At 36.6% G+C, this 13,222-nt stretch overlaps 2 protein-coding genes across 2 annotated transcripts; one reads left to right on the top strand and one right to left on the bottom strand.

Annotated features, from left to right (window-relative positions):
• Nucleotides 1–1,464: 1,464 nt before the first annotated feature.
• On the bottom strand, nucleotides 1,465–3,868 carry LOC113666850 (beta-2 adrenergic receptor). The gene has a single exon (XM_027182641.2). The coding sequence runs from the start codon at nucleotides 3,866–3,868 to the stop codon at nucleotides 2,810–2,812; it is 1,059 nt and encodes a 352-aa protein (XP_027038442.2). The 3' UTR covers nucleotides 1,465–2,809.
• A 5,241-nt stretch (nucleotides 3,869–9,109) lies between these two features.
• On the top strand, nucleotides 9,110–12,463 carry LOC113666845 (beta-2 adrenergic receptor). Its single transcript, XM_027182636.2, has one exon. It carries the CDS (start codon nucleotides 10,709–10,711, stop codon nucleotides 11,729–11,731), a length of 1,023 nt encoding a protein of 340 aa, XP_027038437.2. The 5' UTR covers nucleotides 9,110–10,708; the 3' UTR covers nucleotides 11,732–12,463.
• The last annotated feature ends 759 nt before the right edge of the window (nucleotides 12,464–13,222 follow it).

Genomic DNA, 13,222 nt, shown 5'->3' with positions numbered 1-13,222 from the left:
CATCCATGGAACTTATGCAAAATCAATAATCACTATTTCCCAGCGCGATTCAACGAAATTTCGGCAACTTGGATACCGAGGCAACTCAGTCGTAGGTGATTTCGGATTGTAGCACGTTAGTACATAGAAAACCATCGCAAATAGCTTCTTATAAATACAACTCATTCAAGTACCAAAAAACTAACTTATGAGGCTAAGAGATTTTAAACGTAATATTCTCTTCGCGAGGCTTTATGGGTAACTGTTCCACTCCCAAGACTGACCAAAGAAGAATTTTTTTTAACAATTCCGAGAAGGGCGATGAAAAAAAGGTAGAGATAGTGTTCGTTTTAACAACAAATCAGTCTCAGTTTAAGAATTATAAGAAATGCCTGGTAGATAATGCAGATATGATTTGGGTTAATCAAATGAGTGGAAAATGTTGATTGGCCACCGAGAAGAGTTTCTAAAGCTGACGTTTGGAGTGTTAGCCCTTCGTCAGCCCTTCGTCAGCCCTTCGTTAGCCCTTCGTCAGCCCTTCGTCAGCCCTTCGTTAGCCCTCTGTCAGTCCTTCGTCAGCCCTTCGCTAGCCCTTTGTCAGCCCTTTGTTAGCCCTTCGTTAGCCCTTCATCAGCCCTTCGCCAGCCCTTCGCCAGCCCTTCGTTAGCCCTTTGTTAGCCCTTCGTTGGCCCTTTGTCAGCCCTTCGTCAACCTTTTGTTAGCCCTTTGTTAGTCCTCTATCAACCCTTCGTCAGCCCTTTGTCAGGCGTTGGCTCGAAAAAATAGCTTTGGAAGCTCTTAACGGTGGCCAATTTACATCATCAGTTGATAAAACCAAAGTATCCTGTAATACCTCCACTCGCACAGCACAACAGTTTCTTTCGAAACTCGCCCCCTTTAGATAAAGCAAAGAATTGATATGGTGAGATGGGAGTTAAAAGCGAGTAGAGCGTCACTATAACAGCGGTTGGTATTGGACGAATTCGATCCTCACTGTGTCTTCCGTTACTAAGTTAAGGTTTCTATCAAGCGGCTTCAGCATGTTCAAAATGCAGCTGCCAGAATGGTTGCGCTTACATCCAAACATGAACATATATCACCGGTATTACAGGAACTGCATTGGCTTCCTGTAGAACAGCGCATAATTTCTAAAATTCTTTTGATGACTTTTAAACGTCTAAATGGCATAGCACCTTCATATTTGTCTGACCTAGTTACGAGGTATATTCCTAGGCGCAACTTAAGATTTGCTAATGGCCATCACCTGTTTGATGTTAAATATAATCTGCGCAACTATGGCTTTTTCAATAGCGTCACCACAGTTGTGGAATGACATTCCACTAGGAATAAGATCTTGTGAAAGTCTGAACGATTTCAAGAAAAAACTGAGGACTTATCTTTTTAGGAAAGCGTTTTTAAATTAGTTCTTTTATATTTTAGTCGTTTTTATATATATTAGCTCTTTGTTATTATATATATTTTAAGTTTTTATTAATTGGTTGTTTTATATTTTAGCCGTTGCGGTGCAATGTAATTTTTAAATATTATGAACAATATTTGTGATATCTGTAACATTTTGAACATTTTTGTTAAGCGCTATTGGACATCGCTGGAAATGGCGCAATATAAATGAAGTACGATAATTATTATTATTATTATTATTATTATTATTCTATATATATTCTTATTTCTTTTCGATGTTTCGGTTTAAACACGTGGGTAAAGTGCTCCTTTGATCCTTCATTTATAACATAATCCTAAGCACCATCAAACGACATTCTACATAACATGCAACGCCATCTTTATTGTTTGCCACCAGAACCAGCAAAGCTGTATGAAGGGAGGGGGGGGGGGGGGGGGGGAAGGGGGGATAAATGACAATAAGGAATTCTCAGTTTGAAAGCGAACTAAAAATAAAGCACGGAATAAGAATCAAGCACATATGACCTGGGCAGAGTTAGTGAGTAACTAATGGATGCTTCGTATAATAATGCCACTGGACGATATCTTATATCTCAAAAATTGATCGATCTTATGTTCACACTCCCTCTTAAATTATTATGTTGTTCGCACTTTCCAAACACAATAGAAATTAATGAAGAAGGCAAAGGAAAAGGAAAAAAATGATTTCATACGCCACGTAACCTTGAAAAAACGTACAATAGATGGGTAACCTGTTATACAGTTTTAAAACTGAGGGTTTTATTACCAAAAACCGTGAACAGATGAAGTTTAATTTTACCAAGTGATAGTACTTGGTAATATGAGTGATATATTGCCCTGGTGAACATGATAAACTTACAATTTTTCACTGGAAAGGAAACTTGGAGTAAATCGTTATCATCTTCTAAATGATTGTAGGCAATATATAAATCCACGTGTCCAGAAAGTCGCATTTTTTCTAATCAGCGATGCGTTTCTGAATTTTGCCAATTCTTATCAGGCACGTAGGAAGTTCATGCAGTGGTCAGAGGATCTGAGTCATCAGTCTCTCACCGAACTTAAGGTCTGGTATTCGACTGACAATGGAAATTCTTTTTTCTGTCAATTGAAGTATGTTATCGTTTTAATTTTCTTCGTCCCGTCAGAATCGGCAGCCTAAAAATTAGCAGCACCAATATCAATTTCCAGAGGATAATTATATCTACTTAAAATGATTCTCAAATGCTGTTTTGTGCTAGGATTATCGTTGTACAAACAAAAGAAATATTGTTTGTGCCCTTTTCCTTTCAAATGACAATGAAGGTGTCATATTCGTAAGTGTTTCTGATCAGAACTGTCAAAGTTAAGTAAACTGCTCGGAGAGTGAAACCCACAGATGTTGTTTCTGTCAGTTTCGTTCAGATTCGCTATCTATGGTTCTGAATCTCTCGCGGATTGTCTGTAGAGAAATATCTTGATTAAAATGACGCAAAGAATTACGACCTATTACAATCTCCTTGAGTGCATGACGAAAATCCTTTTTCGCCAAAGTGCACAAAATCGGGTTTAACATCATTGGAATAAAACCAAGGCAAATTTGCAGACGCTGAGACCATATTGGTAGGGTAGAATCTTCTGAGGAACTCATGTGATCATGTAATACGCCGAAGAAGTAAGGCAGCCAACAGCCGGCAAAAATTATCAACGTGATCAACAACACACTACGACCCCTCCACTCATGACGCAGAGATCCACTGGGCTGCTTATAATTATAAGTTCTGATCCTCTTACGGTCATTTTGGTTGAGTTTATAGGAAATGTAAAAAATACGACCATAGATATAAAATATCAACAAAAAAGGACCAGCAAAGAACAGGACGATGCAAGCAAGGCCGTACTGCTTGTTTAGATCATCCATAAAGGCATTTCGATCACTGATGTCTAATCCATGAAAAATATACCAAGACAACTGAACGACAGAGGCTAGAATTGAAATCAGCCACACAGCAATAGTGGCAACCACTGCTCGTCTCTTTGTCACAAAAGCATGGTACTTCATGTCATGAACAATAAAGATATAGCGATCTGCAGCGATGAGCAAGACATGGCAAACTGAGGAGATGGCTGTGAATCGATTAAACACAGTAGAGGCCACGCAGACAATGATACTGACGTCCATCTCCATGCAAATGAAGAGCAGAGGCATTCTCGCTAGACCTGATGTAAGATCTGAAAGCGCCAGCGAAGTAAGAAACATGTTGGTAAGTGTTCTCAATATCTTTTTTCTGCACATTAAAAAGATTATGAGACCATTTTCGGAAACAATCAACAGGCACATGAAGGACATCAAAATAATCAGTGGTGAAGTCAGAAGTTTGAATTCATTTTCAGGTTCAGTTCCATTGGTTGAGGCATTCCCGACCAAACTTGAATTGAATTCGCTGGGCGATGAGGAAACGTGAGGCATGTTAGTGAAGAAACCACGTAATCCTGTAATGATACAGTTCTTGTTCCTCTCAGCTCGGCGTGTTAATCAATCACTGGTGGGAAAGAACGGCCCCTATAAGAATATGTAACATGACACTATATCAAACTTTCTAAAGGGCTGCATTGATATGAAACCACTATTAAGAGCTAAATTTGAAAATGGAATATATGAAGATAAGAGTTAATTTGCTTGTACGTAGTGTTGAAACATACAATTACAACATTTTAATTGAGTCTTTGGACTCAGGTTAAAATAAGTATAGTCGGTTTTTCTTTGAAGTCAACCGGTTCGACAAGTAACTTAATTAACTCCTTCTACGACATTTTCTGGCCAAGAGGAAAAACAAGATAAAAGGGAGTATGTAAATCGTTTAAAGATCTTTAATACGCAAGCATCATGTTTTGCAGGGTATGAATTGTGAAGTTTCCTCTGTGGATACTTTATTGTGATAAAATATCTTGAATAATTCATCACCGGCTTTCCAGGGTTAACCCATGTGCCATGTGACCTGATCCTTCATTTAGTGTGGTGATATTGACGTGTCATTTGATATATTATTAAGGAATCATGGCTAAAAGTACACGGAGACATGCATGTATTAGGAACATTCATTTTTATTTGCGGTTTTCGGAAGCGATGAATGCGTTCTTAAAATTTGGTCAAGAAAACGGTTTTTACTTGACGCTCTCAGCAGAAAAGTCCTCCTTTTACCCAACAAAATCAAACAGAAATTATCGCACAAGGACGAAATACCACTTTCACTGCCTGTCTGATCGAACTGAAAATATGAATTTAGTTTGCTTACCTTCAGGGTTTCAATCTTAATAAGGTCAATTTTTTTTTGGATTCTGTCTGTTGCCCTCCGATCATTTAAGGAATTGTAGACTTTGTGGCTCCATGACCTTCAGCTTTTCAATTAAGGCATCACCACATTTCCTAGATTTAATAAAAAAAAAAGTGCTCAATTTTCTTAAAAAATAAAACAATATATCACTCTGATGAGATTCTCTCTTTTTTCGCTTCTTTCAGAAGGAAAAAAACTGAAATCTCATGACACTGAAACATAAAGTTCTCTAGCTATGATTGGCAAGGTTAAGTATAGTGTGACATATGACATTTTTTACTTAAACTTTACTTCTGTAAGGTAAAAACACAAACTAAATACATTTTCCTAAAAGTTAATAGCTTCCATGACCTAATTGCACTGATTCTTCTTATGACCGAACTCCTAGGTACCTGTATATGCATATGTCACTACTACAGATCCCTTACTGATAATTTTTTCCCAGGTATGAATATTTGAGCTGTTTTCTGTTTCCCTTTCATCCTGTAAGTGTTATTGCCCGTCCATTAAATTTGTGAGAATATTATTTTTATTTATTCAGCTTGCCATCTGCTCTTATTTAAGCACCTACTGGATTGTTTCGTCTATTATCGCTTTTAGCGCGATTTTGCGGTTGATGCATGAAATTGCACTTGTGTAGTTTATTGTTCCACTTTTATGCCATTTTACCATAAAAGGGCAACAGGACGTGCAGAATATGCCATGTAATTACACTGCAGAAAAGGCAAAAAAATACGGACAGAAAGCGGAGCAACAACATGGCCAAACCAAACGATCCAAGCTTACCTTCTTAAGGCTCGACTTTATTAAAAGAAGAAATTGTAGACGAAACGTTTTTTTTCGTTTCAGAAAGGACACTTCGATAACTTCGATCTCGTTGTTTTTGTCTTCCGCGCGCACTTTATCAAATCGATACGATTTCAAGAAAATTCTTGGTTGTATGTATTTCTAATACTAGAAGCCAAAATACGAGAAAATGGAGTAAATGGTGGAATAATAAATTCCTTATTCGATATTTTAACATGTATTGCAAGCGGCATTTTGCGGATTGCTCGTATTCTTATATTAAACCAGCAAGCAGGATGTCTTTTATTGTTGTTTTTGCGTTCTGAAATTTACCCTCAAGCTTAATGCTCAAGAATAACTGTACCAAACACATGATTCAAGCAAAAGATCAAAAGATAAGTAACAATACTTTTACCTCAACTACTGACTTCCCAGCGCGATCTTAATGGTTAACATAGCAACTAGTCAAACCATGCCAAGGTTAACAAAGCAACCAAGAAGAACTAGCTGTAAAGATCATTTGAGGTGATCCGGTCTTATTTTTTCACGCTTTGTTTTGTTTGTGTTAAGTTAAAAGGAAATTTAATTATCACTTTTTTGGGTAAATAAACGCAAGCAATACGCTTTCTTTCCTTGCTTTCCGACAGATCTTTATGCATTATATCATTCAAGGCGAAATTAAGGTTTATGAAACTTATTTCTGTCTGAGAGAAAATGCAGCTAATTAGCAAAAGGCCCGAATGTTTCACTTAAGCTCGATTTACGCTAGCACTTTTTTTTCTCATTCATCTATTGATATAAGACCTGGTCGTCTGTTCGCTGAATATCGATATTGATTGGACTGACTAAGATTCTTTGTGATCAGCTCATTGCTATGAATAATAAAAGTTTTGCAGTGTTAAATTTGAGCATTAAATATGCAATGTCATTTTACGCCGACCCTGAGGCACGAGCTGTAAACATAGGAAACACTTGTAAATCTGCCATGACCGAATTTGCATAAGTAGTTGAGTAGTTGCACTGGGACTAACTTCTCGTTAATTTTCATTAATTTTCAAGTTGGACGCTTTAAGCTTTGTATCTCCGCTGATCATCAATCGCATGAGTGTAGGCAGCTTTGACATACCGCCTATTACCTTCATGAGCCTGCCCACATGAACCTCTTCTTCACTACAAAAAGCCTCATTCACTTGTTATCCTTCCACAAATTGGACTCCCTTTAAAAAGCATATTCAGTTTGTGACACAGAGTTTATGAGATTTGAATAAAAACTAACAATTTCGGGAAAATTGTCGATGACAATATCTTGATAGCGTCGAAGATATTAAACCGGCTGAGATGATGCTTTCATTTTACTTCAGCTTAAAATGTTTCTTTGAAATGCGTAGTGGAAGGAGCAGGTCAGCTTGGAGAAAAGGTAAAACTTGACACGAACGTAAACAACGTGGAAAATTCCTTAAACTGAGTTTTTTTTACGGGATATTGTGCACAGAAAGGAAATACCAGGTGACAAAACAGTTGAGTCTGGTAGAGACTATCAAAGACTTGAAATATTTCAAAGACTTTTAAAGTAATTTCAACTAACATCGGTCAAAAGCTTAGCTTACCAGTGTATGCTTTGAGTACTCCGGCAGTTTTGTTTTTCTGATGATAAAGAAGTACCGAATGTACCAACACTTCTGCACTGCCTCTCATTATGAATATTTATTGTTGTAAATAATATAATTCTTGCCTATCAAAGCTGAATTCTATTGGTTGGAAATACTAACTTCATGTGTTTTGTCTCCATGCCACCAGCAGTAAAACTCGCAAAAAATCATAACAGTTGCGGTTTAGACTTTCAGCATGCTTTAAATTGATTTCGCGCTTTGTCGGCGCGCGGGTCAAAGACAGTCGAAGCGCCGGCCGACGAAACACAAACAGTGGCTTCCTAAAAAAAAACTTCAGGACATGAATTCATCCATTAGGCTTTAGCTTGGTCCTTTGCCTGAGTTCCGGTGACAAAGTCCTCAAAAGCTTAATAACTGCGAGAGTTTAGTAAAAGGAAGAAGAAACAAACTGAAACAAGTTGCCTATTCTTTAATTTATCTCTGAGTAAACCCTTGGGTGACATCCTATGTACGCATACTTAAATAAAAAAATCAATTTCATCTGATTTAAAAAGGAACTTGAAGCCAAATTTGTTTAGAAAAACAGAAAAATGGATTTATTCCTACGATCTTCAAAATCCAAGTTCCCTGCAGAGCTTCATTTAAACATGGTGATGCTTTTTTTAGCCTTGAAAATGCTGTCATTTAAAAAAGAAACGCTAACACTTGAATCGAAAGCAAACAATGACTGAGTAAAATGAATTAGTTGATGCCATTTCCAAATTGTTAAAGAAGCTCTCCTGTGGAGAATCATTTTCATGTTTGCACCTATAAAGGCAAAAAGCACGCTGTAACACGATCCCTTAAAACCCGCACAGACAAAATTACATCGACCAACAAGTGACTATTTTCTCGAATATGTTAGAGTCGTAAATGCAAATGTGAAGTTCTAGAAACGTGATAAAAGCCGATATTTTAAACTCAATGAATGAGCACCTCGTGACGAACACGTTCAGGTCATCGGAAGAAAATTAATACGATATGATATTTTAAAATCGGCAGGAATAACTTTGATACGCATACAAACTCAATAAATCAGCAGACAGGTGCTTTTTAAGTTAAGAATATACGCATGTCTTTTTTTGCTTCTAAGGTGAACTGAATTTTCAGGAAAAGTGGAGTTTTTAGATGAAAAGCTGTTTGAGAGACGTCTGTCCACTAGCAGTGAATATGATACCGAAGAAGCTAATGATCAGCGTATTGTTCTTGTTCAACTGAGCTGCTGTCAAAAGGCTACCATATTCTCTTCGATCAAAATTGTCACGTCTCTCAGAAGTAGAAGAGTGCATGAAGTAGAAGCAAGCTTGATACTTGAACTGTTGTTTAATACTTAAATATTGCCCGTGGAATTGAAAATATTCATTTGTTTTATTTTGTCATATGTATATTTTCTGGGTCTTATGGCAATGATCTAATTTTTCACAAGTGAAGGGTGTTATTTTCAACGATTTTTGTATGGTACCAACATTTTATTAAAAATGTTAATGTATACCGTAGACTACAGATATTGAATTGATTCTTGTCATTTCGGTCAGGCTAATGTATCATAAGTACACACTCAAATTGTCTCACTAACACTAAAGAAGAAAATTGACATAATACCACTCGCCCAAAAAACTTCTGTGAGTTTTGGTAGCCATTCAACGCTATTCTGAAACACAGTAAGCTTACTCTGGAGATTTCTTCCTGAGCGGGACGCTTAATTGCGGCTTTCATGGCAGTGATAATTGAATCAGTATTGCAGTAAAATTCATGTCACTTCGTGGTTCTCGATCATCCGATTGAAAGGTTAATAATTACCATTTCATAAATAGGATTTTTTTACATAACTTGCTCCTTCTAATCTCTTGTCAGGTCTAATATCTATCTAACTTCCATCTTCTTTGATCTGTCCACCTGAAGAAAGATTGTTTTGGTATTCTTTCCCTGCCCTTCTTTTTTTTCTTTTCTTTCTACTTTCCTTTCATTGTGAAGCTAGAATTAATTAAACCACTTTCCATCAACATAGACTTAATCTATTTTTCCAACTACAATAATAAAAATCAAAACAAAAAAAACTAGAATCAAAACATCTTTTTTCATCCTTGAGAATTGTCTCCGCCCCTATTTTCGATGTCAAAGTTAAAGTTTACTTATTTGAAGCTGCTGTGCTGCATATGCGGGCCAATATATGCTTTTTTGACTGACAAAGGAACTAAGCTCATCAGTGAACATAACACGTCGAAGCCAACAGAGGCATTATTAGAGTTTTGGTTATGATCCCTTCATCAACTCCAAACTCGGTCGTTCTTTTGATCAAATGTGATATTCTAAATTCTTACTTGCATAATTACTATCTGATTTAATACTTTTCCTAATTTAGCCTGAGAGGGGCTCTATTATTCCCTGGTCAATTTAATGTCATCCTGGAAGTTTTTTCATGCTTCCTAAGCCCTCACATTAAACCTCCCTAAAAGTGACCTCTGAAGATAAATTTTGGTTTTTTTTCTTATTGTTACCGATTCACACCACAAGCATAATTGCTGATGAACAAATCGTGACACGTCAGGATTTGATGTTGTCGTCTCCTCCAGGTGCATTTCATCATTTCAGTGCCATAATATTTAAATTAACTCCGACATAATTGAATCAAGAATACTTTAAACTAAATGTGATGTATTGCTTGATGATGAAGCTTTTCTCTAACACCGGTAAAAGCATCACAACACAAAACCATTAACGGCCAAAAAAATAAAACATGGAAAGGTTTGACGGAAATGGATTCAAGATTCAAGGAGTGCTGCCAAAAGTAGATTATAATATTTCATTTGAACATAAATGATTTAAAACTCTCTCGTGCAAATTGAAAAATATGTTAACCAGCGCTTGGGAATGTCTCAAAATGTTGTCTCACGAAATGTTCTCTCAAAGGAACGAATATTACTTCATACTGCAATGAAAGGACGTTTTAAACATTTCATTCCTGCGGCAATACTCCTCTTTATGGTTCGAAAAAATCCATTTTAGTGAGGATGTTAACAATTTGTTTGTTCACATTAAGGCAACTTATGATTTCCCCTAAATAATCAATTTCATAATATTTCCAATGATAATCATTGTATGAAGCTTTTCAGAATCCTCATTTAATATTTCAACGTCATGTAAACTTTCAAGCAAACTAATTTTAAAGATATTGACAAACTAAATTCGCGATCTATGAAAAGATAGATTCATTTCAACAAAAAAAAAGCAAACCGAGTTATCTTCTAGAGAAGACCCATGCAGTGCATCATATAGAAGAGAGCATATATTTATCTAAAAGGCGACATTTGAATTAAGCAGCCCACCTTTATTGTCTATCATCTGGCATTATGAAGTGTTTTTGACAAATGTTAATTTGGTTCCTCTTCCGTCAAAACCTATCTTTTGATCTGTCGTGAGCGGAATGCGATTAGGTTAAATTACCCGCCTGTCATGCACGAAAAAAAATGATTTGGAGCATCTAATTTTTACAAAGTGAATCAGGAAATCTAGCTTTGCAGATCAGAGCAAAATTGTAAAATGTCGCTGTTACTTGGTGGATCATCCAGTGCGCGCAATTCAAGTGGTGAAGACAGTAATTCAAGCTTCCAGACAAACTCTGATCACGAGCGACCCGAGATTCTCCCTCTATCATTAATTCTACTTTTATCCCTCGTGTGCCTGCTGGTTGTTATAGTCAATAGCTTCGTCATGTTCTTACTTCACAAAAAGAGAACACTGCGAACTCTCCGCACCAACATGTTCCTTGGATCGCTGGCAATTTCAGATTTGTTGTCTGGTCTAGTAGGAATTCCTCTTTTCGCTATTTGTTTGGATACAGATATTATAGACGTTTGCGTGTCCTCTACAATTTTCATTCGATTTACAGCCATTTCCTCTGTCTGCCATGTTCTACTAATCGCAGTGGATCGTTATATATTTATAGTTCACTATATGGAATACCATGGTCTTGTAACGAAACGACGAGCACTCTTCGCCATTGTTACTGTTTGGCTTTTTTCTTCGGTGGCTTCCGTCATTCAGTTGTCTTGGTATATTTTTTATCAAGTTGCTGTTACAGACTCCGAAAACATCACAAATGAATTTAATAAACACTACAGCCTAGCTTGTCTCGTAATTTTCTTTGCTCTGCCTCTTTTGTCTATGTGCAGCATTTATGGCCGCATTTTCTACATTTCAGTCAAGCGTAAAAACAGTCATCATAAAATGAGTAACATTGTTCAACAGCCCTGTCAACCTCAAAGTCACGAATGGCGGGGCCGTAGTGTGTTGGTAATCGCGATTGTAGTTTTCGCAAGCTGTTGGTTGCCGTATTTCGTCGCGATGCTGAACGACCACATGAATGATTCTGAAAATACGACCATGCAACTGCATATGCAGCGTCTGTTGGTATTTGTGGGGCTCATTCCTCCCATATCAAACCCAATTTTGTGCACACTAGCTAAAAAGGATTTTCGTCGAGCACTAAAAGAATTATTATTGAGACGGAAAACGAATATGCCCGCTGCAGTTGTGGTACACCGTGAACAAATAAGCTTATAAGTTCTTACAACTGGACTCTGTATGTCAATTATTGTCGCAGGGTGAGCGATGCCTTTTAAACATATTATCAGATAAACGAATCAAACTTAACAATTTCTTTCTCAGATGAGTTCCAATGAAGAGGATACCATTGATTAACAATTTTTTTTTCTAGCTTGGGAAATAAATATAAGTGTGCGATTTAAAATGGATTGTTCGTTGCAGCGTGAGTGATGCCTTTTAGACATGTTATCAGATAAAGAAATCAAAATTAACATTTTCTTTCACAGTTGAGTTTCGGTGGAGACAATTCCATCTAATTTACAACTTTCTTTTCTTCAAGCTTAGGAAAGAAATGTTACTCACGATTTGAAATGGAATCTTTTGTTATAACATGAAAGTTTGAATTTAGTGTGAGCAGTAGTGGGTGGCATACGATTGGATTAAAACAGATTGAATTATACTAACGCTTTGATATTCTTATTCTCTGTTAGAATATCAATATAAAATCAAATATGAAACATAACCTTGACAACTGGACATCCGCAAAATCATTCCGGTTGCTTTTGATCATTAGCTTTCTGATTCAATATCCGATTCAGAAGTAACCACTATACTTGAAAACTTTGCGGAAAAAAAAAAGAAAAGGAAGACGGAAAACTCGAGAAAAGTAAAAAAAAAAAAAAAGAACAAAACATCTACAGAAAACCAAATTAAAAATTAAAAAAAGGATAGAAAGAATTTCAATTAGGATATTTAAAACAGAACACAGTGTCTACTTACTGGCGCTCGGCTTTCGTGATCATAATATTTAAGCCATGCTAACAGTAGTTTGTTTTCCTTCTGAAAAGATTTAATTGGAAAAGTAATTTCGCACATCCGCAGGATGTATACAAAGATTATACACTGTACTTCGAATGTGGAAAAGAGAAATAAACCTGTTGTTATTACCAAAAGGATTTTTGATCGTTCTTCTCAATATTCAATATCCTCTTGAAAATTTCTTTTTGTTGCATTTACCTGACGTTATTTTCATGCTATTAAGTTCCTTGCAAGCAAAGTTATCTTATCTTCTAACATTTTTAATCCTTTCAATCCCAAGATCTAATTAGCAGTTCCCCTTACTGTCTGTCCTACAATTCACATGATATAGGTCTGAAGAATTTGGTACTGGATCAACTGATAATCTCCCAATTTATATTTTTCTTTTTTCTCATCACTTGACTGCGTAAAGGTATAATAAAATTGTAAGGAGAAATTCTCTCTTGGTCACTCATGGGAGCTGAAGGGTTAAGAACTTTTTCAATCCACAGGCTCTGCTCTTTAAAACGGGAAGACAATTTCTCTCATTTTTTTTAATTTGGGTCGGACATTACTGTACGTGCTCTAGCAATGATCTCAGCCAAACGAAAAGCAAAAACTGCAGGGGGTGGGAAACCGGAGAACGTGACCCAATGCTGTTGGAAATTATAGCAAAACCGACCATCTAAAACGAACAACACCCCGAACTAT

Source organism: Pocillopora damicornis, chromosome 3, assembly GCF_964200805.1.
Source record: "Pocillopora damicornis chromosome 3, jaPocDami1.2, whole genome shotgun sequence".
Lineage (NCBI taxonomy): Eukaryota > Metazoa > Cnidaria > Anthozoa > Scleractinia > Pocilloporidae > Pocillopora > Pocillopora damicornis.
Note: the sequence above shows the minus strand (reverse complement) of the source record. Positions and strands in the feature narration are given on the sequence as shown.

What these genes read in the sequence shown, in the direction of transcription:
- LOC113666850 (XM_027182641.2), bottom strand. Translation starts at nt 3,868, where the DNA reads ATGCCTCACGTTTCCTCATCGCCCAGCGAATTCAATTCAAGTTTGGTC.
- LOC113666845 (XM_027182636.2), top strand. Translation starts at nt 10,709, where the DNA reads ATGTCGCTGTTACTTGGTGGATCATCCAGTGCGCGCAATTCAAGTGGT.